The sequence below is a fragment of the Giraffa tippelskirchi genome, chromosome 6, assembly GCF_054371585.1.
Source record: "Giraffa tippelskirchi isolate mGirTip1 chromosome 6, T2T-mGirTip1v1.2.pri, whole genome shotgun sequence".
Taxonomy (NCBI): Eukaryota; Metazoa; Chordata; class Mammalia; order Artiodactyla; family Giraffidae; genus Giraffa; species Giraffa tippelskirchi.
In genome coordinates this window covers 34,852,022-34,873,852 of record NC_137280.1, presented here as the reverse complement: position 1 = coordinate 34,873,852, position 21,831 = coordinate 34,852,022, and the positions used below count along the sequence as shown (strand labels likewise).

At 43.4% G+C, this 21,831-nt stretch overlaps 1 protein-coding gene across 2 annotated transcripts in view; it reads right to left on the bottom strand.

Moving 5' to 3' along the window:
- The window catches only part of ZNF704 (zinc finger protein 704), a 236,692-nt gene that overhangs the window by 17,749 nt on the left and 197,112 nt on the right, over positions 1-21,831 (bottom strand). For both annotated transcript variants that reach the window (XM_081495614.1, XM_081495613.1), the window contains one exon: positions 6,431-6,531. In XM_081495614.1, the coding sequence (XP_081351740.1) occupies positions 6,431-6,531 (101 nt within the window). The remainder of the gene's footprint in view (positions 1-6,430; positions 6,532-21,831) is intronic.

Here is a 21,831-nt window from a genome sequence, read left to right as displayed (position 1 = left end):
AAAATAAACTCAAAATGGATTAAAGACCTAAATGTAAGACATTACACCACAAAACTGCTAAAAGAAAACAGGCAGGGCACTCTTTGACATCTATTGTAGCAATATTTTTTTCGAGTCTGTCTCCTAAAGCAAAGGAAATAAAAGCAAACATAAGGATATGGGACCTAATTAAACTTAAAAACTTTTGTACAGCAAAGGAAACTATCGACAAAGTGAAAAGACAAACTACTGAATGGGAGAAAATATTTTCAAATGACATGACTGATAAGGGATTAATATTCAAGATATATAAATACCTCATTAACTCAACATTAAAAAAAAACACAAACAATTCTATTTAAAAAATGAGCAGAAGAACTAAATAGACTTTTTCCCAAAGAGGACATGCAGGTGGCCAAAAGGCACATGAAAAGATGCTCTACATCACTAATTATCAGGGAAATGGAAATCAAGCCAATAACAGCAACAATGAAATGTTACCTTACACCTGTCAGAACAGCTATCATCAAAAAGAACACAACAAATGTTGGTGAGAATGTGGAGAAAAGGCTCCTCTCGTACACTGTTGGTGGGAAGGTAAACTGGTACAGTCACTGTGGAAAATAGTATGGAGGTTTCTCAAAAAACTAAAAATAGAACTACCATATGACCTAGCAATTCCACTCCTGGGTATATATCTGAAAAAAAAACAAACCCAAAAACCCAGAAACATCAATTCGAAAAGATACATGCACTCCAATGTTCATAGCAGCATTATTTATAATTGCCAAGATATGGAAGCAACCTAAGTGTCCATCAACATACGAATAGATAAAGAAGATGTCACACATGCACACACACACACACACACACACACACTGGTGGCTCAGATGGTAAAGAATTTGCCTGCAATGCAGGAGACCCGAGTTTGATCCCTGGGTTGGGAAGATCCCTTGGAGAAGGAAACAGCAACCCACTCCAGTATTCTTGCCTGGAGAATTCCATGGACATAGGAGCCTGGCAGGCTGCAGTCCATAGTGTTGTAAACAGTCTGACACAATTGAGCTACTAACACACACACACACACACACTCACACTACTCAGGCGTAAAGAATGAAATTTTGCCGTTGTGACAACATGAATGGACTTTGAGGGTATTATGCCGAGTGAGATAAGTCAGACAAAGACAAATACTATGATATTACTTATACGTGGAATCTAAAAAATACAACAGACTAGTGAATATGACAAAAAAGAAACAGCTATAGAGAACAAACCAATAGTTAAGGAGGGAGAGGGGAAGAATAGGGGTAGAGGATTAAGAGGTATAAACTATTATGGATAAAATAAACTACAAGGATGTGTGTATGTATGTGAAAGTTGCTCAGTTGTGTCCAGCTCTTTGCAACCCTATAGACTATAGCCTGCCAGGCTCCTCTGTCCATGGAATTCTCCAGGCAAGAATACTGGAGTAGGTAGCCATTCCCTTCTCCAGGAGATCTTCTCAACCCAGGGATCGAACCCAGGTCTCCTGCCTTGCAGGTGGATTTTTTACCAGCTAGGCTACAAGGATGTATTATTGTAAAACACAGGGTGTATAGCCAATATTTTACAGTAAATATGAATGGACTATAATCGTAAAAAATTGTGAATTACCATACAGTAGATGTGCAACTTATATAATATTATTCATCAGCCATAAGTCAATTAAAAAAAAAGTAAACCCATAAAGAAACATATTTAATACATCAGGTAGTGATAAATCCCAGAAAGAAAAATTAAGCAGCATTAAGAGCATCCTTAGTCAGGGTAAGCGATGGGGGACATTATTTTAAATAGAGTATTCATAGGAAGACTCTGAGGAGATGACGTTTGAGCAGAGGTCTCAATGAGGTGAGGGAAAACCCTTGTGGAAACTATGGGACAAGAATGCACAGACCCCCGGGTGGGCTGGCTTGTTGCTTTCTGAGGAGGACAGAGAGGTAGGTGGCTGGTGCTCGGGGCACCAGGCAAAGAGTGATGGGAGAAGAATGGGAAGGAAGGCAGAGACACAATGGCTCAGGGCTTTGTAGCCCTGGGGAAACACTTGGTATTTTGTTCTGAATATGATGGAAGCCTCTGGGGATTTTGAAGAATCTAGGTTACTTGTTATTTTTATTTTTTAAAATTTAAGTACAGTTAATTTACAATGTTGTGTTAGTTTCAAGTATACAGCAAAGTGCCATATGTGTGTGTGTGCATGTGTGTGCACGCACACATGTGTGTGCGCGTGTATGTGTGTGTGTATTCTTTTTCAGGTTTGTTTCCATTATAGATTACCACAGGATATTGAGTATAGTTCCCTGCACTATACAAGAAGTCCTTGCGGTTACTCTGTTTTATACATAGTAGTGTGTATTTGTTAATCCCAAACTCCTAATTTCTCTCTCCCCACTCCACCCCTTCCTCTTCCATGCCCTTTGAGAACCATGAGTTTGTTCTCTAATGCCATCTAATGCCATTTGCAGCAACATGGCTGGACCTAGATATTATCACATTAAGTGAAGTAAGACAGAGAAAGACCAATATCATATTCTACCACTTTTATATGGACTCTAAAAATAATGATACCAATGAACTTATCTACAAAACAGAAACAGACTCACAGACATAAGTTACTTTTAAAAGGCTCACCCTGGCCATTGTCTGGAGAAAGAACAGAGGGTAGGAGGGCAAGAGGAACAGGAGCCAGTGAGCAGGCTGTGGAGCAGTTGACAGTGGCCGGGCGAGGGGTAGGGGCGCAAGTGACCTGAGCTCTCAAACTGGGGACTTCTTTTGAGTGACAGGCATCAGAATTTAGCTTCAAACAGTGAAACCCTCTGAGCTCCCTTTGAAGAAGTGGAAGTGAAAGTCGCTCAGGTGTCCCATTCTTTGCGGTCCCCTGGAATTCTCCAGGCGATCACACTGGAGTGGGTAGACATTCCCTTCTCCAGGGTATCTTCCCAACTCAGGGATCGAACCCAGGTCTCCCGCATTGTAGGCAGATTCTTTACCAACTGAGCCACCAGGGAATGACTTTGAAGTGTGTTCATTTCAATTCACTTTATTTAATGATTTGGTACATTTCTGTAATTTTTTTAAACCTATATTGCCTCCCTAAAACAGATTCTTTAGGGCTGTGTCTTGTTCATTTTTGTTTAACAGATACCACATATTTCAGTGCATCCGGCACACAGTAGGTGCCTGTTAAATGTTGAACAAATGAAAGAAAGAAGCCAATGCTGTAGCACAGTGATTACCAACTTGAATTCTGGAGTTACATTGCCCAGGTTTGAATCCTGACACCTCCCAGCTGCCTGTGTAATTTTGGCAGGCTGTGCCCTCATATAAAGCAGCACAGCACAGCTGGCCTTTCGTGTCCACCAGAAGCCTACTGAACACAGTGCTTAGAGGTGTAGCGCACTCATGTGTAATAAGCACTAAATGTTTACTAAATAAAAATAAGGCTGATGCTAGAAAGACTCAGTGTTTACTATCACCAGGAAAAGTATCTTCTGGTGCTTCTGCAGGTTCTTCTGAGACACAGAAAATTGTGCTTTTCCACAGTAAGTTTTGTGTTAAAAGAAAATTACTGTCAAGTGTGTGCGTGTGTGGGCTCAGTCATGTCCAACTCTTTGCAACCCCATGAACTGTAGCCTACCAGGCTCCTTTGTCCATGGGATTTTCCAGGCAGGAATACTGGAGTGGGTTGCCATGACCTCCTCCAGGGGATCTTCCCGACCCAGGCATCAAAGCGGTGTCTCTTGCGTCTCCTGCATTGGTAGGCGGATTCTTTACCACTGCACCACCTGGGAAGCCTGTCAAATAACTAATATTTGTTGGATTTGAGGATTTCTAGGGAAATGATACACATTCTTGCACCCGGTTTTATGGGATGGGATCTGTAAATCTTTCTTTCCTGGGGCATCTCCAAGTTTCATGACCATATCTGGCAGGAGCAGGGCACTGACTCAGAATAAACTTTTTTCCCACTGACAGTCCCTGTACAAAATCTAAAATACAAATCTCCCTTTCTCCTGGGCCTTTCTGTTCAGCCAGATCAGCGGCTTCTCCCAGCCTGGCTCTGTTTCCCCTGAGCTCTCTGGCTGAGGCGTTTAGAGAGGTGTCTGCTCCGTATCAGGTCAGGCAGGGCTTGGCTCTCCTACAAGCAAAGCATCAAAGACCCCAGAGAGTGGGCCGAAGAATGTGCATCTGTTCTATTCCTGTCCCCACTTCCTCTCCAGGAAAGGGCGGGCCGACTCTCTACCGGCTGCCGAGTGCTACTAATAGACGCACAGGCCTGAGGAAAATCGTGTGTCCTACACGGGGATAAATCAGGATCAGCCCCTGGTGTGTAAGAACGGAGTGAGAATTAAGAGAAAAACAGTGTACTTCTTACGCTGCCGTGGTGTGCACCACAGCTCTGTCAGATGCAAGATATGTATTTTGGGGCTTGGGGTATGCTCCCTTCTTCACAAGCCAATCAACACTCATTAAAAACTGCCCCATTCTCCTATAGCCTCCCAGGCTCATTCCTGGGCTGTGGCTGGCAGAGATGGGGATTCTAACTCATCAAGGCATGAGTTAGAAGCATGCAGAGTAAAAAGGGAATCCCAGGGAAGCGAATACAGTGCCTGCTGTGCTTGAATTTAACCCACTAGGAGAGCACCCTGGAAGCTCAAAAGAAAATCATGTGATGCCACCCACAGTCTATAAACACATAGATAGGGTATGTGTTTCTGTGTGGTGCTGAATAAGATTCGACATTTTGGGCAGATGGACTTTAAAACAAAGACCCCCAGCCCCTGATTCTAGCTTCAGGAAGCTCTTTCTAAACGTTCAAATAACCGAGTTATTTACACTGTGAGCTGTCCTGATGGTGAGAGTCGAGGGGAGACGCTGTGGGGTTTCCTTCCCTGAAGGAGTGGGTTCTGTGTCAGGTTTCTTGGAGGATGAGGTGGACCCTCTGGCTAGTGGAGCAGAAGCCCTGCTTTGCTGGGCCACGACCACAGTGCTTGGTGATTTTTCACATGCCATGCCCTGGAAGGGAGTGGCTATGTCCCCAGCACCCCCAGCCTATGGGTGAGGGAGCTGGATTCCTGCTTCTCTCCAGCCATGGCAGGAGCCCACCCATAGGAATCAGCAAAATCACCTTGGAACCCGTTCTTGTTTTCTTTTTCTATCACTTTTTATGCATGATGCCTTCCCTAAATTTATCCTTGCCTGGGCAAAGTGATTGTAGTGCTTATTTCTCTGCAGTCACAGCAAGGAGATCCAACCAGTCAATCCTAAAGGAAATCAACCCTGAATATTCATTGGAAGGACTGATGCTGAAGCTGAGGCTACAATTTGTTGGCCACCTGATGCGAAGAACCAATTCATTGAAGAAGACCCTAATGCTGCAAAATATCAAAGGCAAGAGGAGAAGGGGGTGACAGAGGACGAGTTGGTTGGATGGCATCACCGACTCAATGGACATGAGTTTGAGCCAACTCAGGAAGAATGTGAAGGATAGGGAAGCCTGGTATTATGCAGTCCGTGGGGCTGCAAACATGACTTAGCGACTGAACAACAACAACATCTTTTTGAAAGGACCTCTCTGTGTCCAAGCATTTGGGGGCTCGGTCATGTGTTTGGATTTTCCTTGTGCACACTGTTTATCACTCACAGCTTCTCAAGATCCCTTCTTAGTTCCACATCCCTGGACAAGAAAGACCCACAGACTGAAGAACAAGAGGCTGTACCATCACAGCCCTTCTGGAGTGGCCCCTAATCCCTGCTGCTCAAAACTTCGTTTTATCTTTCCTTGGAAAGGTTTTTGTATAACACAGGGAAATGTGTCTGTTGTACAAATGAAGGACTTATTTGGGCAACAGAAAAGGTCACCAGGCTTCATAAGAATAGCAACGCTGATTGTCACTGTGGTTCTTAAACCCTTTTCAGGCTATGTCTGCCTTTGAGGCTCAAAGTCATAAACACACTCCACTGGGGAAAAAAATTGTACATATAATTTTACAAACATTTTCAGGGGTCTAAGGACTCCTTACCCTTCCCTACCCCAGTGCTCCATCTTTTACAAATCATTCTCACATACATTTTATTTTTGACCATCACACATGACCCTGCAGGGCTGATATTCTGAGTTTCCTTTTCAGAGGGAACTGAGGCTCTGAGCAGCAGCTTGCTTAATATCACTTAGTGAGTGTATTAGGGAGGCTTCACAGCTCTAAGTCCATGTTCTTTCCACTTGCCACACTGGCCTGTATTATCTGCAGTGGCCATCTCCATAGTGACTAGGAAGACCAAACAGGCCCAGTCTCTGTTTCTGTGTTCAGAATTTTTAAGGCACAATGTAAAGTGTAATTCTGAGTGCAGGTGGTCCTGGACTGAACTTGATGGAGATACACCCAGCTCCAAAGGAAGGGCTCCTTACCCAAGATGAATGGTCCGGATGTGCTTCTGGATACCTACTGCAGTGCTCAAAACCTTCCCACAGTTCTTCCAGAGGCATTTGAACATCACCTTCATGGAGTTCTAGAAAGGGAAGACAAGGTTACATTAAAATGAAAATTAACCCATCAACATAACAGCTTCCCATTCTCTTGACTATAACTCAGCACACCATTCTAGGAAACCCCCCAGGCGAGGATCTTAGTGACCTCAGAGATTTTCTTGCTTCCTTCTTGAATACTGAGCCCTGCTGGAATATTTAGTTTACTTTTTTTAAAAAAATTATTTTTAATTGAGGGATACTTGATTTCCAATATTGTGTTGATGTCTGCCATACATCAACATGAATCAGCCACAGGTATATATATGTCTGCTCCCTCTTGAACCTCCCTCCCACCTCATTAGTTCACTTTTTTTTAAGGTGGTTACAGTGTCTTTTAGGCATTGTGCTGTGCTTAGTTGCTCAATCGTGTCTGACTCTTTGTGACCCCATGGACTGTAGCCCACCAGGCTCCCCTGTCCATGGGGATTCTCCAGGCAAGAATACTAGAATGGGCTGCCATGCCCTTCTCCAGGGAATCTTCCCAACCCAGGGATGGAACTCAGGTCTCCCGCATTCCAGGTGGATTCTTTATCATCTGAGCCACCAGGGAAACCTGGCATTAATGACAGTGAATTTTAGAATATTCATTGAGCACTTACTATCTGCCAAGTGCTAGTCTAAGAGTTTATCTCATTTAATCCTAAAAGATGGATACTATTATCATCACCATTTTACAGATTCATGGAAAGCTTCAGTAAAACATGCCTCGTCAATGGAGCCAGATTCTAGCAAAACCAGAATATGAATTTTGGAAGTCTGGCTCCTGGAACTACTCTCTCCACCAGGACACAAATCTATCTTCTCCTACAAGGATCTTAGAAGTTTTCCAAAACAGTCCAGCAAAGTGATTGAGAGCACTGATTTTGGACTTACTTTCTCAAGTTCTGGTTTCCTTATTTATCAAACAAGAACAATAGTACCTGTCTCACAGGGTTATTATGATGATTAAATGAGGTCATGAAAGCAAATCGTTTAGCACAATACTGACGGGGGTAATTATTCAACCAGTGGCAGCTGTTATGGTCTCATGATTATGCTTCCTGGAGTGAATCCGACAGGGAGTGAGTTTTCTCTCACGTGCTCACCAAGCCCCATCCTTGTTTCCTCCTGGGAACACAGTGAGACTTCATTTCCCAGCCCCCTTTGAAGTTAGGCGAAGTCATGTGACTGAATTAGGGCCAATGGAATAAGGGCAGAAATGACATACATTCCTTCTAAGCCTCATCCCCAAACTACCTGTCAATGTCACTACAGCCTGTTTGGCTCTTTAGAGGTAAGGGATATCCAAGGACTTAGGGGACAGCAGTGCCACTAGATTAGGGATTTTTTTTTTTCAATATTTTAAAAATGGAAGTATAGTTGATTTACAATGTTGTGTTAATTCTGCTGTACAGCAAAATGATTCAGCTATACATTCTTTTCTATATTCTTTTCCATTATGGTTTATCATAAGATATTGAATATAGTTCCCTCTGCTATACAGTCAGAACTTGTACTTTAGGGATTTTTAATCTTTTGTTGGCCATGAATTCTTTTGGCAGTTTGCTAAATTCTATGAACTCCTTCTTAAAGTAATGTTTTTTATTAATAATGTTTAAAATAAAATGCACAGGATTAAAAAAACTGCAAGGGTGCTGAAATAGTTATCAAAATATTAAAAAATTTTGTGAAGTGGTAATATATATACTCTTTAACACATAAACTAATAAGATCTTTAAGTGAATCTAGTAACTACCATAATTTCAAAGTAGTGTTGTGCATAAATGATATTTCATGATATCTGCTAAGATTGTAAGGTGATATGAAAACATCCGTGTTTTGTATCGGTAGTAAAGTCACAGGAGGCACTAATGCTATTGTGGTTTGATGTCTCCAATCATAATTGTAGGAAATGCTAAATTATAGTTAAAACGTTAAAGACAATAAAGATATACTTTTTCTCCCATCTAATTTCACAGACTCCCTGAATTCTTTCCACTCCCTTTACGGGACTTGTGGACTTCAAGTTAAGAATCTCTGCCCTGGGAGGAAGGGGCCTGGGTTCCTGGAGGATGTGTAGAGTAGAAACACCCCTTCATCACTCCTGCTGACTTGATTGGATTGTGACATGAGAAATCCTTTATGGAGTTAAGTCACTGAAGTTTGGAAATGGGTTGTTTCAACCGTAAGCCTCCCCTGACCAATAAGCAAGGACATTTTCCCTGAACTGACAGAACTGCTGTAGGTGTGTTTACAAGTCTAGTATGTTTTCTGCTCTCAAGCCCTGTTCTAGAAAGCCACCATTTACACATTTAGAGGATGACTCACTGGCTATTATGATGGAATTAGTACCCTGATTCAGCCAGTCACCCCCACCCAAATCTTTCTCAACTGAAACAAAATACCTCCAAACTTGCAGAAGTGAGGAGCATCCTGTGTGTTGGGAATGATCACTTTCGGAGTGGCAAGTGGAAGACAGAGCACAGTGGCACATGGCTACAGTCCGTTGCAACAGACAGATCAGTGACAGCAAGAAGGAGCCCATGCCTCCTGTGAGCTTCATGAGACCAGGGGCCTGGAGGGTCCCAGAGGTCCCAGGTGGCTGGCCTTCCTGACACTGCGACCTAGCCATTCCCACTGCAGCTCCTGGGCCTTGTGGACAGCTCACCCATGCTTCCCGCTGCAATGAGCAGTACTGAGCTCTAGGAGCTGCAGCAGCAAAGAGCTGGAGCAGAAACTGAGAGAGAGGGATGTGAGGGGAGCTGAGAAGCAGAGACAGGATTAGGACACTTTAAAGTACACTATCCTGATGAGTTGGTGTTTATTCTAAGGAGACCATTCACAAATTTCAGGCTCCTTGATCTTCTTGAGCCACTGATCCAAACGCATGAGATGGGAGATGAACCAAAGGGGGAGAATTTAAAACCTGCCCTGACCCCTACCCCAGCCCCAAGGTTCACAAAAAAGAATTTGGCTTGATTTTTTTTTTTTTAATTCAGAGCAGATGACGATGATATTAATGAACAAATCCTCACCCTTGAGTGCTTTCTGCTCATTTTTCAAACAATGAAGCTGTTCTATTAAAAAAATATCTTCCACTTAAGGGAATTATGACTCAAACCAAAATTACAGGTATCTGAGAGTCCAAATATCCATCTGGAAATGAAGTCATGATAGATGAAAACACTTTTTGATTCATTCCAAGCCTTCTTGCTGATGGTATTCCTTTATTCATTAAACTAAATAGCTACTTAGCAAGGAATATTTCAGTGGCTATGATGGAAAGAAAAGAAGCTGTTCTTCAGGAACTTACATTCTAGTGGGGAAGAGACAGAAATGATCACAAGTGACGATTGTTTCAGGTATGGTAATGTTTCTGGAAATGGAGGTGGGAAATGCTAGGTCAGACGAAGCCTCTAGAAGGTGACTTGTGAGCTGGGACCTGAAGGTTGGAAAAGGAGCCAACCATGCTATGAGCTAGAGTTTTCCAGGTAGAAGGAAGAGTTAATGAGAAGCCGTGAAGATGCAGAAGAGCTTGACATACTGTAGGGCCAGAAAGGAACAGTTAGTTTGGAGGGAAAGGAGAGACGGTGTGATCTGTTTGAGATCATATGGAGAGGCAAGGAGGGCCATGGAGGCAAGGAGGATTATGCAGGCTCTTGTAGGTAAGGGTAAGGAATCTGGATTTTATTCTAAAATGAAGAAGCTACTGAAGTTGAAGTCGGGGAGTGATATTATATGATTTAATTTTAAGAAAACATCACTCTTGGACTTCCCTGGTGGTCCAGTGTGGTTAAGACTCCATGTTTCCAATGCAGGGGGTGTGAGTCGGATCCCTGTGGGGGAACTAAGATCCAACATGCTGTGTGGCATGGCCAAAAAGAAAAGAAAAGAAAAGATCACTCTGTTTTGTTCTGGGGAGGAACAATAAGGTCACCAGTGTGGTGCTACTGCAGGTCAGAGAAGATGGCGGCTTGAAGAAGGTTTGGGCCGTGAGAACAGAGATAAGTAGACACATTCAGGGTCCATTTTGGAGGCAGATCCAACAGTACCTGTTGTTGGGTTGAGCATAGGGAATGTTAAAAGGGACGGTATTAAAGATGACTCCTGTAGCGAGGGGAGTTGTGGTTCTCTTTGGGATACATTCATTTTGATAGGACAGTGGATCTATGAGCCTGAAACTGAGCAGTCAGGTCTATAGATATACATTGGGAGTCAGGACCTGAAGGAGTTCTTAAAACAGATCTAAATGAGACCATCTAGGGGGAAATATAGCTAGAGATAATTACAAGGCTCAGCATACTGCAGATCCAGTATGTCATGTAGGAGACTGAGAAGGAATAGCCAGAAAAAGAGAGAGAGAGAGAGGGAGGGTGGGTAGTAGTGGTAATCAATCAAGACAGGGTGGTATTACCAGCACAAATAGAAGAGAGTGACTTAAGAAGGAATATGTGACTTATTCAGTATCACTTGATGTTCCCAGGTGGCACTAGTGGTAAAGAACCTGCCTGCCAATGCAAGAGACATGAGAGACACAGGTTTGATCTCTGGGTCTGGAAGATCCCCTGGAGAAGGGCATGGCAACCGACTCCAGTATTCTTGCTTGGGGAATCCCATGGACGGAGGAGCCTGACAGGCTACAGTCCATAGAGTTGCAAAGAGTTGGACACAACTGAAGCGACTTCGCATGCGTGCATGTGCAACAATTAGTCAGTTATTAATAGATAGTCTTTCAAAATGAACATAATAGTATTACACAACATGCAGAGCCAAATTCCTCCTACATCTTAGGGATTTCTTAAAGGGTCAAATGGCTAACTGTTTTGGGAAATGACAATCACGTGTTTCTGTGACATACAAGTATTATTGATAAGACTCCTGTTCCTGGTTCTTGCAATAACATGTCAAGCATTTGCTTCTTGAATTGATTAATAAAGCCTTGTACTGATGACAGAAAAATAAATGTCATTGGTTTAACTCCTTTCCTTAGGAGGAAATAGCTGATACAGAGGTGTTGAACCCCCCAAATACAATGAAGCTGACCAATGTCCTCTCTAAATCCCTTGGCTTTTGGAGAACTACCAATTACAAGTGATTGTGTACCATCTCCTCAATTATGTGCTGTGTACTTAGTCAGCCAGTCACATCAGACTCTTTGCCACCCCATGGACTATAGCCCACCAGGCTCCTCTGTCCATGAGGATTCTCCAGGCAAGAATAACGGAGTGGGTTGCCAGGGGATCTTCCCAAACCAGGGATTGAACCCAGGTCTCCCGCACTGAAGGTGGATTCTTTACCAACTGAGCCACCAGGGAAGCCCAAGAATACTGGAGTGGGTAGCCTATCTCTTTTCCAGGGGATCTTCCTGACCCAGGAATTGAACCGGGGTCTCCTGCATTGCAGGTGGATTCTTTACTTATACCCATAATTTTCTGGGCTCCTACTAAGGGCTCCAAAGAAACCTGCTGCCCAAAGAAAATTAGGTAATGGATATGAAGAAAAATGATCAATTTTATTCCTTCTTGCTTCTCTTTTGCCCATGGGATACTGCATCATCCCTTCTGATTTCTTCCAGCCCTATTTACTCCTTTATAAACTCTTCTCAGTTACCCCATCTGAGAACATCACCAACTTCCCCCAGGACCTGGATTGAAATGGGGAAAAAGTAGGTTATAAAAGAACAGAAACAACATTATATATTTTGGGGGGTATGTAAAATAAATAAAAATGTATTATTGCATGGTGGAAATATTGGGGAGGGGTATCTTATTTTTACATTAATTTCCAAACATAGAAATTGCATTGTTGTTCAGTTGCTCCATCATGTCTGACTCTTTGCAACCCATGGACTGCAGCATGCCAGGCTCCTCTGGCCTTCACTATCTCCCAGAGCTTGCTCAAAGTCACATCCATTGAGTTGGTAATGCAAAGTATAAAAATTACCCTATTTTAAATTAAAATAGAAGTCAACCTATAATATTAATACTTGCTTGATTAATTTTTAGAGAATACAGTTATACTAGCACAAGCACCTCAACTTTAACACAATCAAGTGACTTCTTTCTACCTAGGTGAAGGTGTGTCAAACCGTAAGGTCTCTTAAATCAGTGGTCCCCAACCTTTCTGGTGGGCTTTCTCAATGGCTCAGTGGTGAGAAAAAATCTGCCTACAATGGAGGAGATGCGGTTTGATCCCTGGATTGGGAAGATCCCCTGGAGGAGGGCATGGCAACCCACTCCTGTACTTCTGGAGGGAAAATCCCATGGACAGAGGATCCTGGCAGGCTACAGTCCACGGGGTCTAAAAGAGTCAGACATGACTGAGTGACTAAGCACTCAAGCAACCTTTTTGGTACCAAAGACTAGTTTTGTGGAAGACAATTTTTTCAAGGACTGGGGTCAGGGGATGGTTTAGGGAGGATTGAAGTGCATTACACTCATTGTGGACTTTATTTGCATTATTAGTACATCAGCTCCAATTCAGATCATTAGGAAATAGATCGTGGAAGCTGGGGACTCTTGCCTTAAATAGTGGTTAAGTACTTTTCAGAGTATCCTGATTACTTTCAGTGGAGACAAATCCTTTGTCTACAGAACTACTCCCTGTTACGCTAAAGGAAAGCCTGCCATGGGAGGAGGAGAACAGGAAATTATAGCTAAATAAACAGCACCCAGATTGCCACATGGGTCCAAGCTTCCCCAAAGAAGCCAAACTAAGCAAAGCGGCCAGCAGAATCGCAGCCGCCAAGTCTGAACATGACCATCTGTGCCTCAGCCCTGGCTTCTCTTCCCAGCTTCAGCAGATGTTCACCAAGCTGGGATGTCCAAGGTAGGGAGAGGCCACTGTTGGCTGGGAACCTCAATGAGCTACGGCCCTCCATGCATCTGCCTGGTTTAGCTGAAGCTCCTGGCCGTTGGGCTTCCCAGGTTGCTCAGCAGTAAAGAACACGCCTGCCAATGGAGGAGCTGCAGGTTCCATACCCTGGAGAGAAGGAAATGACAACCCACTTCAGTATTCTTGCCTGGGAAATCCCATGGACACAGGAGCTGGCAGGCTATAGTCCATGGGGTTGCAAAAGAGTTGAACACGACTTAGTGACTAAATAACAGCCTGGCAGTTATAAGCAGACTCAAGGAATCTCACACATGCCCAGTGTGATGTTCGCAGCAGCTTCCAGGAACTGCTTCTTTAGAATCACTCAACTTTGGCCTTGTGGGCCATGATGGTTGGAGAGAACTTCCTGGAGATTCATCACCTTTGTAGCAGCTCCCAGAATGTCTCTGATACCAACTGCTCTGGGGCGATAGGCTGAGATCTTTGGCCAAGTCTTCCTTCATCTTCTCTCTGCTTCCCTCTCCATGGCAAGCTTCCATGCTGGTTTTGACTTGTTTTATAGTTAGGATACGTGGAGTGGCTTCTATTTTCCTGATAGAACCCAGACTGGTACACAGGACTGATAAGATGACCGAAGTCACCTTCAGTTCAATTCAGTTCAGTCGCTCAGTCATATCTGATTCTTTGCGACCCCACGAACTGCAGCACACCAGGCCTGCCTGTCCATCACCAACTCCCGGAGTTCACCCAAACTCATGTCCATGGAGTTGGTGATACCATCCAACCATCTCATTCTCTGTTGTCCCCTTCTCCTCCTGCCTTCAATCTTTCCCAGCATCAGGGTCTTTTCCAATGAGTCAGTTCTTCGCATCAGGTGGCCACAGTACTGGAGTTTCAGCTTCAACATCAGTCCTTTCAACGAACACTCAGGACTGATCTCCTTTAGGATGGACCAGTTGGATCTCCTTGCAGTCCAAGGGGCTCTCAAAAGTCTTCTCCAACACCACAGTTCGAAAGCATCAATTCTTCAGTGCTCTGCTTTCTTTATAGTCCAACTCTCACATCCATATATGACTACTAGAAAAACCATAGCCTTGACTAGATGGACCTTTGTTGACAAAGTAATGTCTCTGCTTTTTATTTTTTATTTATTTTTTTATTTATTTTTCTGCTTTTTAATATGCTGTCTAGGTTGGCCATAACTTTCCTTCCAAGGAGTAAGTGTCTTTTAATTTCATGGCTGCAGTCACCATCTGCAGTGATTTTGGAGCCCCCCAAAATAAAGTCAGTCACTGTTTCCACTGTTTCCCCACCTATTTGCCATGAAGTGATGGGTCCAGATGCCATGATCTTAGTTTTCTGAATGTTGAGCTTTAAGCCAACTTTTTCACTCTCCTCTTGCACTTTCATCAAGAGGCTCTTTAGTTTTTCTTCACTTTCTGCCATAAGGGTGGTGTCATCTGCATATCTGAGGTTATTGATATTTCTCCCAGCAATCTTGATTCCAGCTTGTGCTTCATCTAGCCCGGCATTTCACATGATGTACTCTGCATAGAAGTTAAATAAGCAGGGTGACAATATGCAGCCTTGAGGTACTCCTTTCCCTATTTGGAACCAGTCTGTTGTTCCACGTCCAATTCTAACTGTTGTTTCCTGACTTGCACACAGATTTCTCAGGAGGCAGGTCAGGTGGTCTGGTATTCCCATCTCTTTCAGAATTTTCCACAGTTTGTTGTGACCCACACAGTCAAAAGCTTTGGCATAGTCAATAAAGAAGAAACAGATGTTTTTCTGGAACTCTCTTGCTTTTTCGATGATCCAGTGGTTATTGGCAATTTGATCTCTGGTTCCTCTGCCTTTTCTAAAACCAGCTTGACCATCTGGAAGTTCACGGTTCACGTATTGCTGAAGCCTGGCTTGGAGAATTTTGAGCATTACTTTGCTAGCTTGTGAGATGAGTCCAACTGTGCAGTAGTTTGAACATTCTTTGGCATTGCCTTTCTTTGGGATTGGAATGAAAACTGACCTTTTCCAGTCCAGTGGCCACTGTTGTGGCACACCTTCAGTTACAAGAGTGCAAACATGGTTGGATTCTGAAGTATACAAAATGCCAGGGATAAGTTCAATTACAGCTATATTCCAGAAGGTACATACATATGACTATAGCATGACATGACTGGTTTACCAGATAGCAGCCTGGGATTAATGCCAAGTTGCCTTTATTTGGTGACTGGTATGTGTGTGTGTGTGTATGTGTGTGTGTGTGTTGGGATAAAGGGTGGGTTGATATTCATGCATTCAAACTTCCCAGAGAGAAGACAGTCCAGTTATTCTGCACAGGTGAGTGTGTTTCATCACACACGTTTCCTCAGCCTGTCTCCCAGGCACTCACAGCTTTGACAGAGCCTCCAGTGGCTCTTTCAGGGTCAAGAAGTCTACTTAGACCCTCAGCAGGTTCCAAAAGACTGACAAATAGTGTCTTCAAAAAAAATCAATAACTGTTAGAAGTTGAAGGCATTCCAGTTCTTTACTGGGACAGCAGCCTTGTACATGTCACCTCACTAGTTTGGGGCTTTCTTTCTTTATTTGTAAAACAAGAAGACTGAACAAGATTAGTGACTTTGGATCCATGAGGTGTAGAGGTAAACTCAAATGTATATCAAGCAGGGATTAAACATTTCCCACCTATATGTACCATTTATGGATGCTTTGCGAATACATAAAATTTAAAAATAACAAAAAGATTTCTGTGAATGGAATAATACAGAAAGTATTCTCATGTATCTGGTGTCTATGTCTGAGCACAGGTTTTTTTGAGATTCACCCCCTGTTGCATACTTCAGTCATTAGTTCCTTTTTACTGTGGTATAGAATTTCATTGTGTAAATGTACCAGAAATTATTTATCCACTTCCCTGTTTATGGAAACAGGTCTCTAGTTTGGGGTGACAATGAATACAACTTCTATGAAACTTGTCGACAAGTATTTTTGTTGATATGCTTTCTTATCTCTTAGGTAAGTATCTGAGAGTGGAATTACTGGGTCATATGGTGAGCATATACTTAACTTTATAAAAAACTGCCAAACTGCTTTACAAAGGGGTTATACCATTTTACACTCCTAAGAGCAATGAATGAGAGTTCCTGTTACCACACTTGGTACTTTGTACACCAAAAAGTGCACACTTCCTGATTCCATTTACAACAGGCAAAATTAATCTCTGGTGACAGAAGTCAGGGCTGCCTCTCTGGGTTGGGGGGCCGCATTTGACTCCAGAGGACACAAGAACTGCTGTCCTGGATCAGAGTGGTGATTACTCACATGGAGACATTAGTTAAAACTCACTGAATGATATATTTAAAGTGGGTTCATTTGATTGTGTGGACATGATACCTAAATATAGAGTCAATTTTAAATGATGTCTAAAACCACAAACTAAAGTATTTCTGAATTAATAGAAATCCCTAATAATTAAATTAAATATTCTTTATCAGTGAATTCTAAAAGTGCATCTCGTCTTTGGGGACATCTGTACATTTCCAGACATGATCCAAGCAGTCCTGTAACTTGGAAAGGTTGAGCCTGGGCTGGATGATTTTTGAAGTCCTTCGTGCTCCTGGACACTGCCTGGCAGACTATTCTAAGATGCTGTCATTAAATTGCCTGGATCTCTCGTCTTTACCCTGATTCTCCCTGAGGTCAATCAGCTCTCTGACTCTGGCAGGCGATGCTGTGTCATCACCCTGAGATCCACACGGTGTGACCCTGAGTGGCTTTTCTTAGCACTGCCCTCCCCAGCACTTCTAACAGATAGGTCTATTTCTGGAGCAGCAGTTCTTCTTACAGAAGGCACTTCTCCGCTCAAAATTAGTGGGTTAGGAATTAAGTCAGCCTAGAGACTGGCAACAGGCATAACTGTGAGGGCCGTGAGGGTCTGTTTTCTTTCTGGAGCAGTCATTCACAACTTAAAAGTGATTCACTGCTTTCTGATTCCGAAAGATCAAACACGCAGAGTGGAGCAAATGATTAATTCACTGTTTACTACTGTACAATGATGAGCGAAGTATCTTATGTGGAGTGAGCTATTTTTTCCCTCTGACTTGAGATTCTCCCCAGTCTACAGGTAAAGTGGTTCATGGTCAAGATGCCTGTGAGATAAATGAAAGTGATGAAGACTGGAATTTTGCGATTGCTTTTGAGTCATGCTGATGTTTTGAAAGGCAGAGTCCTGAGTCAGGTTTCCTTGGGAGACCCTGATTTCTGCCACTGTCATTGCTTTCTTCACCCCTAAGCTCACATAGGCTGGCTTCTTCCACTAACCCTAAATAAGCCCAGGGTGACTGAGGTGGCCGAGGGGCCCTGTCCTGAGCTGCAGCGGCCCTGGTCCTATGGGGCCAGGGTGGAGGATGGAGGCAGGCAGCCTTCCCTGTCCACGCTCATGCTTCTCAAATGCCATTCAGTCCGTTGTCAAGTGGGTAAAAAGGGAAGCAAAATATTAGCAGCCAGCCCCTCACAACAACTTGACCATTATGGTGCTATCATTTTTCATATTTTACAGATGAGGAAACTGAGCCTTAGAGAGGTCAAGTTATTTGCTAAGCTCACATGAGTATGGCAGGCTTCCCTGATGGCTCAGATGGTAAAGAATCTGTCTGCAATGCAAGAGACCAGGGTTCGATCCCTGGGTAGGGAAGATCCCCTGGAGAAGGGAATGGCTACCCACTGCAATATTCTTGTCTGGAGAATTCCATGGACAGAGGAGCCTGAAGCCTTATGCATCCATGGGGTTGCAAAGACTCAGACACGACTGAGTGACTAGCACTTTCACACTTTCATGAGTATTGTAGCTGGGGTGCTGATTCCAGAGCCCAAACTGTTTTATCCTGTTTAGGAAAGGACAAATCCCAAATCTGACTGAACTAGGAATCTGACGTGGAAAAAAAGCACAGTCTTAATTAGTTATGAGCCCTTCTTGATTTTCTAGAGGTCTTCAGGAATTGAATGTTAACTCTTGGCCTTCCATAGAACTGTTTTCTCCCAGACGCCCGGAGCGGCTGTATTTAGGGCCATTGCAGCACCTTGTGGTCAGGATAGGAACTGCACCTTCCCGGTAGTCCCCAAGTCCCAGCTCATACTGCTAGGCTTTTCTCAACATCTGAGTACAGTCAGTCCGAAATTCCAGAGGAAAAAATTCTGCTAGAGCGAGGCTTGAGGCAGTTGGCTGGCTGATTTCCCGAGCCAGGAGAAAGAAGCCTTTCATTTCTGCTCCTCGCGTTCCCACCTACCTTGGCTGAAGAGCCATGTGCTCTTCCTGCAGGAAGCTGCCCACCCCGCCCCCACTCCACCCCAGCACAGTGGTCCACAATCTTTTTGGCATGAGGCACTGGTTTCACAGAGGGGGGATGGTTTCAGGGTGATTCAAGCACGTTACATTTATTGTGTACTTTATTTCTATTATTACATCAGCACCACCTCAGATCATCAGGCATTAGATCCTGGAGGTTGGGGACCCGGGCCTCAGCAGACAGCCTGGAATTCCTCTGTCTTTGAGCTCTTTGTAACCCTCTGCACCCCACTCCCTCCCTGCCATGTTGTGCTGGCTGTAGCTGGGTCTGACTGTTTTCTTTCCATGTTATTTTCTTCTGGGTGCAGAGGGAAATGTGGATTCTTTGAAATAAGCTCAAGAGTTTTATCTTTGCTATTTTAGCTAAGCTGATCTTATTTCTAAGATTATAAGCTACAGGATTGTGGGCAATTCACATAACCTCAGTGAGCCTCTTCTGCACAATAGGGATGTGACTAGGCCACAGATGTTCCTGATGATTAAATGACATGCTGCATTTAAAAGCATTTTGTAAACTGTAACAAAGTATGCAAATATAGTTATTTATATATGTATGTATAAACTTCATAATATCAGCAATTGTTTCTTGCTCACCACTGAGAGTAGGTAGTGATAATGCCTTATCTAGGCAATGAATCTCTCTTCCTCTTTACATAAGTGGAACAGGGATCATGTAAGAGGTGAGAGTGAGGAAAAGTGTTAAGATAACTTCCAAATAAGTTTCCATAAAGAGGAAGACTAGGGTCACTGCTTCATAATTAGTATAGGGTATGCCTCTTCCCGCTTTGTTTCAGGGTCCTAAAATAGGTCTATTACAAAGTTGCTATATTCCAGTTTTAGGGCTTATGAGCCCTTTCTATACTTATAGTTGGTCACACTTAGTCTTCATGATCGTCCTGAGAGAGGTTTGATAATATCTGTTTGCCTGTTTAACGGACAAAGAAGTTGATGATCAGAGAGATGAAGTGTTTTCCTGAAGTTCTCAGGCTAGCAAAGTTGAGTCTAGAATGTGGATCTTTAGATTTCTAATCGGGACACCTTCACTTACCACTTATCATGTTCCCTCTTTATCCTAAGGAACACGGGCTTCCAAACTTTTCTGACCATCAGCCACAGTAAGAGACACAGTTTGTATAGCAGGCACATAGGTGTGCAACTGAAACCAAAGCATCAAGGAACAGTATCATCCTGATTATGTCCACTGTACCCTATTCTGTCCTGTTCCTTAAAGGCGTGCTGTTTACAGTCATTAAAAAGATTCACAACCCACCAGTGGATTGAGACATGCAGTTTGGAAAATACTGATCTAGAAGGTTCTCAAACAATCCCCACAGGACATAAGGCCAATACAAGTCCACGGTCTCAAATGGGTATATGAACCTCAGGGAAGGAAGAGGAAAATAGAATGAATTCAGAAAGTGTCCCCCAACTAGAACATATTGTCTATGGATTAAGCAGTTAACTCTTGGAAATCGTTTGAAATATGATTTTAAAAACCAAAATAGCATTACAGCTACTGTGTTTCTACCACATTATGTGCGTGGTAAGTTGCTTCAGTTATGCCCAACTCTCTGAGACCCCATGGATTATAGCCTGCCAGGCTCCTCTGTCCATGGAATTCTCCAAGCAAGAATACTGAAGTGGGTTGCCGTTTCCTCCTCCTGGGATCTTCCGGACCCAGAGATCGAACCCGCAACTCTTAACGTCTATCTGCATTGGCAGGCGGGTTCTTTACCACTAATGCCACCTGGGAACCCCACTGTGAGCACAACATCGATCGCTCATAATTATTAATGCCTTTTTATACATCAGTGTCCACCTGCCTAATTTTCGACCTGGAAGGAAGGCGCTGCACTTTAATCTCAGGGCACTGAGCGTTGTGCCTGTTGGGTGCTCAATAAATATTGGTTCACTTGATATACTAAAAAAATGAATCGTGAATTGCAACCATCCTACTTTCTTGTTATTCCCACTATTCAAAATAACTTTAAGTTCCAAAGGCAATGACTTGGTCTATGTATGATCCATGCATTAAAAACTAGGGACTACTTGGGACTTCCCTGGGGGGTCCAGTGGTTAGGACTTCGTGCCCCCAGTGCAGGGGGTGCAGGTTCAATTCCTGGTCAAGGAACTATGATCCCACACCAAAAAAAAAAAAAAAAATTAGGGACTACAAGCTTCATCCTTTTGCTATCACCCTGGGGAAGTCCAGAGTCTGAATGGAGGGAGAAGTCACAAAGAAAGAGGGAGGAACATGGTTCCCAGACTCCTGAAGAGTGGATTTGTGCCATTCAAATAAATGCCAGTTTGTAATGATTTTTTTTTTTCGTTTGGTGACTTGACTATCTCCTAATTGAGTTGAAGCCTATAGACTTTACATACAAGTCTGACCACGGCAACCAAACTGCAATGCAAGAGTATGAATTTTGGTTCGTGACTATGTTGGAAAGGAAACACTGTGATGAGCCTTCCAGCAGGGGACCTTACAAGCACTGGGGAGCTCCCTGTGCTGTGAATCTTTGCCACAGGCTTGGCTGCGCTTAATGGGAGCCAAGACCACACACTCCGAAGGCCCCAGAGAGAAAGTCTGTGCAGCCTGAAGCAAAAGGACGGACTCCAGGTCCACACAGCTGTCCTGCCTATGGGTTCCCACAGAGGCAAGTGCAGCCTTTCTCTCCAAGTAGTCAAGACCCAGGGTCACTGGGGACCCACGGGATGCCTGGACAGCTCCAGGACCCTGCCCGATGGACTGGTGTGTGAAACAGCAACTCTTCATGCCCCAGCCTTTGGGAAGGACCAGAGATGACATCAATGCCCTGTTTGTTCTCTGGGCAGAGAGAGTGCGTGTACCACCAGCACCATTACACATGCTGCCTGATGCTAAGAGAGATGCAGGGACGGATGGTGTTGGATCAGTGCCATCTCTTTGTTTTTCTCTTTGAAATGAACTGTGAAGATAGGTTGCATTGCGGTCCACAGGGTTTTCTTTGGATTTTTGTTTGTGAATAGTCATTAATAATGAAGCTACCAATTGTAAACTAAAAAACTAAAATATATTTAAAAAGTCTATTTACATGGAGATTTAAAAATAATGTTACAACATTTTCTAGATATTGCAGTAGTT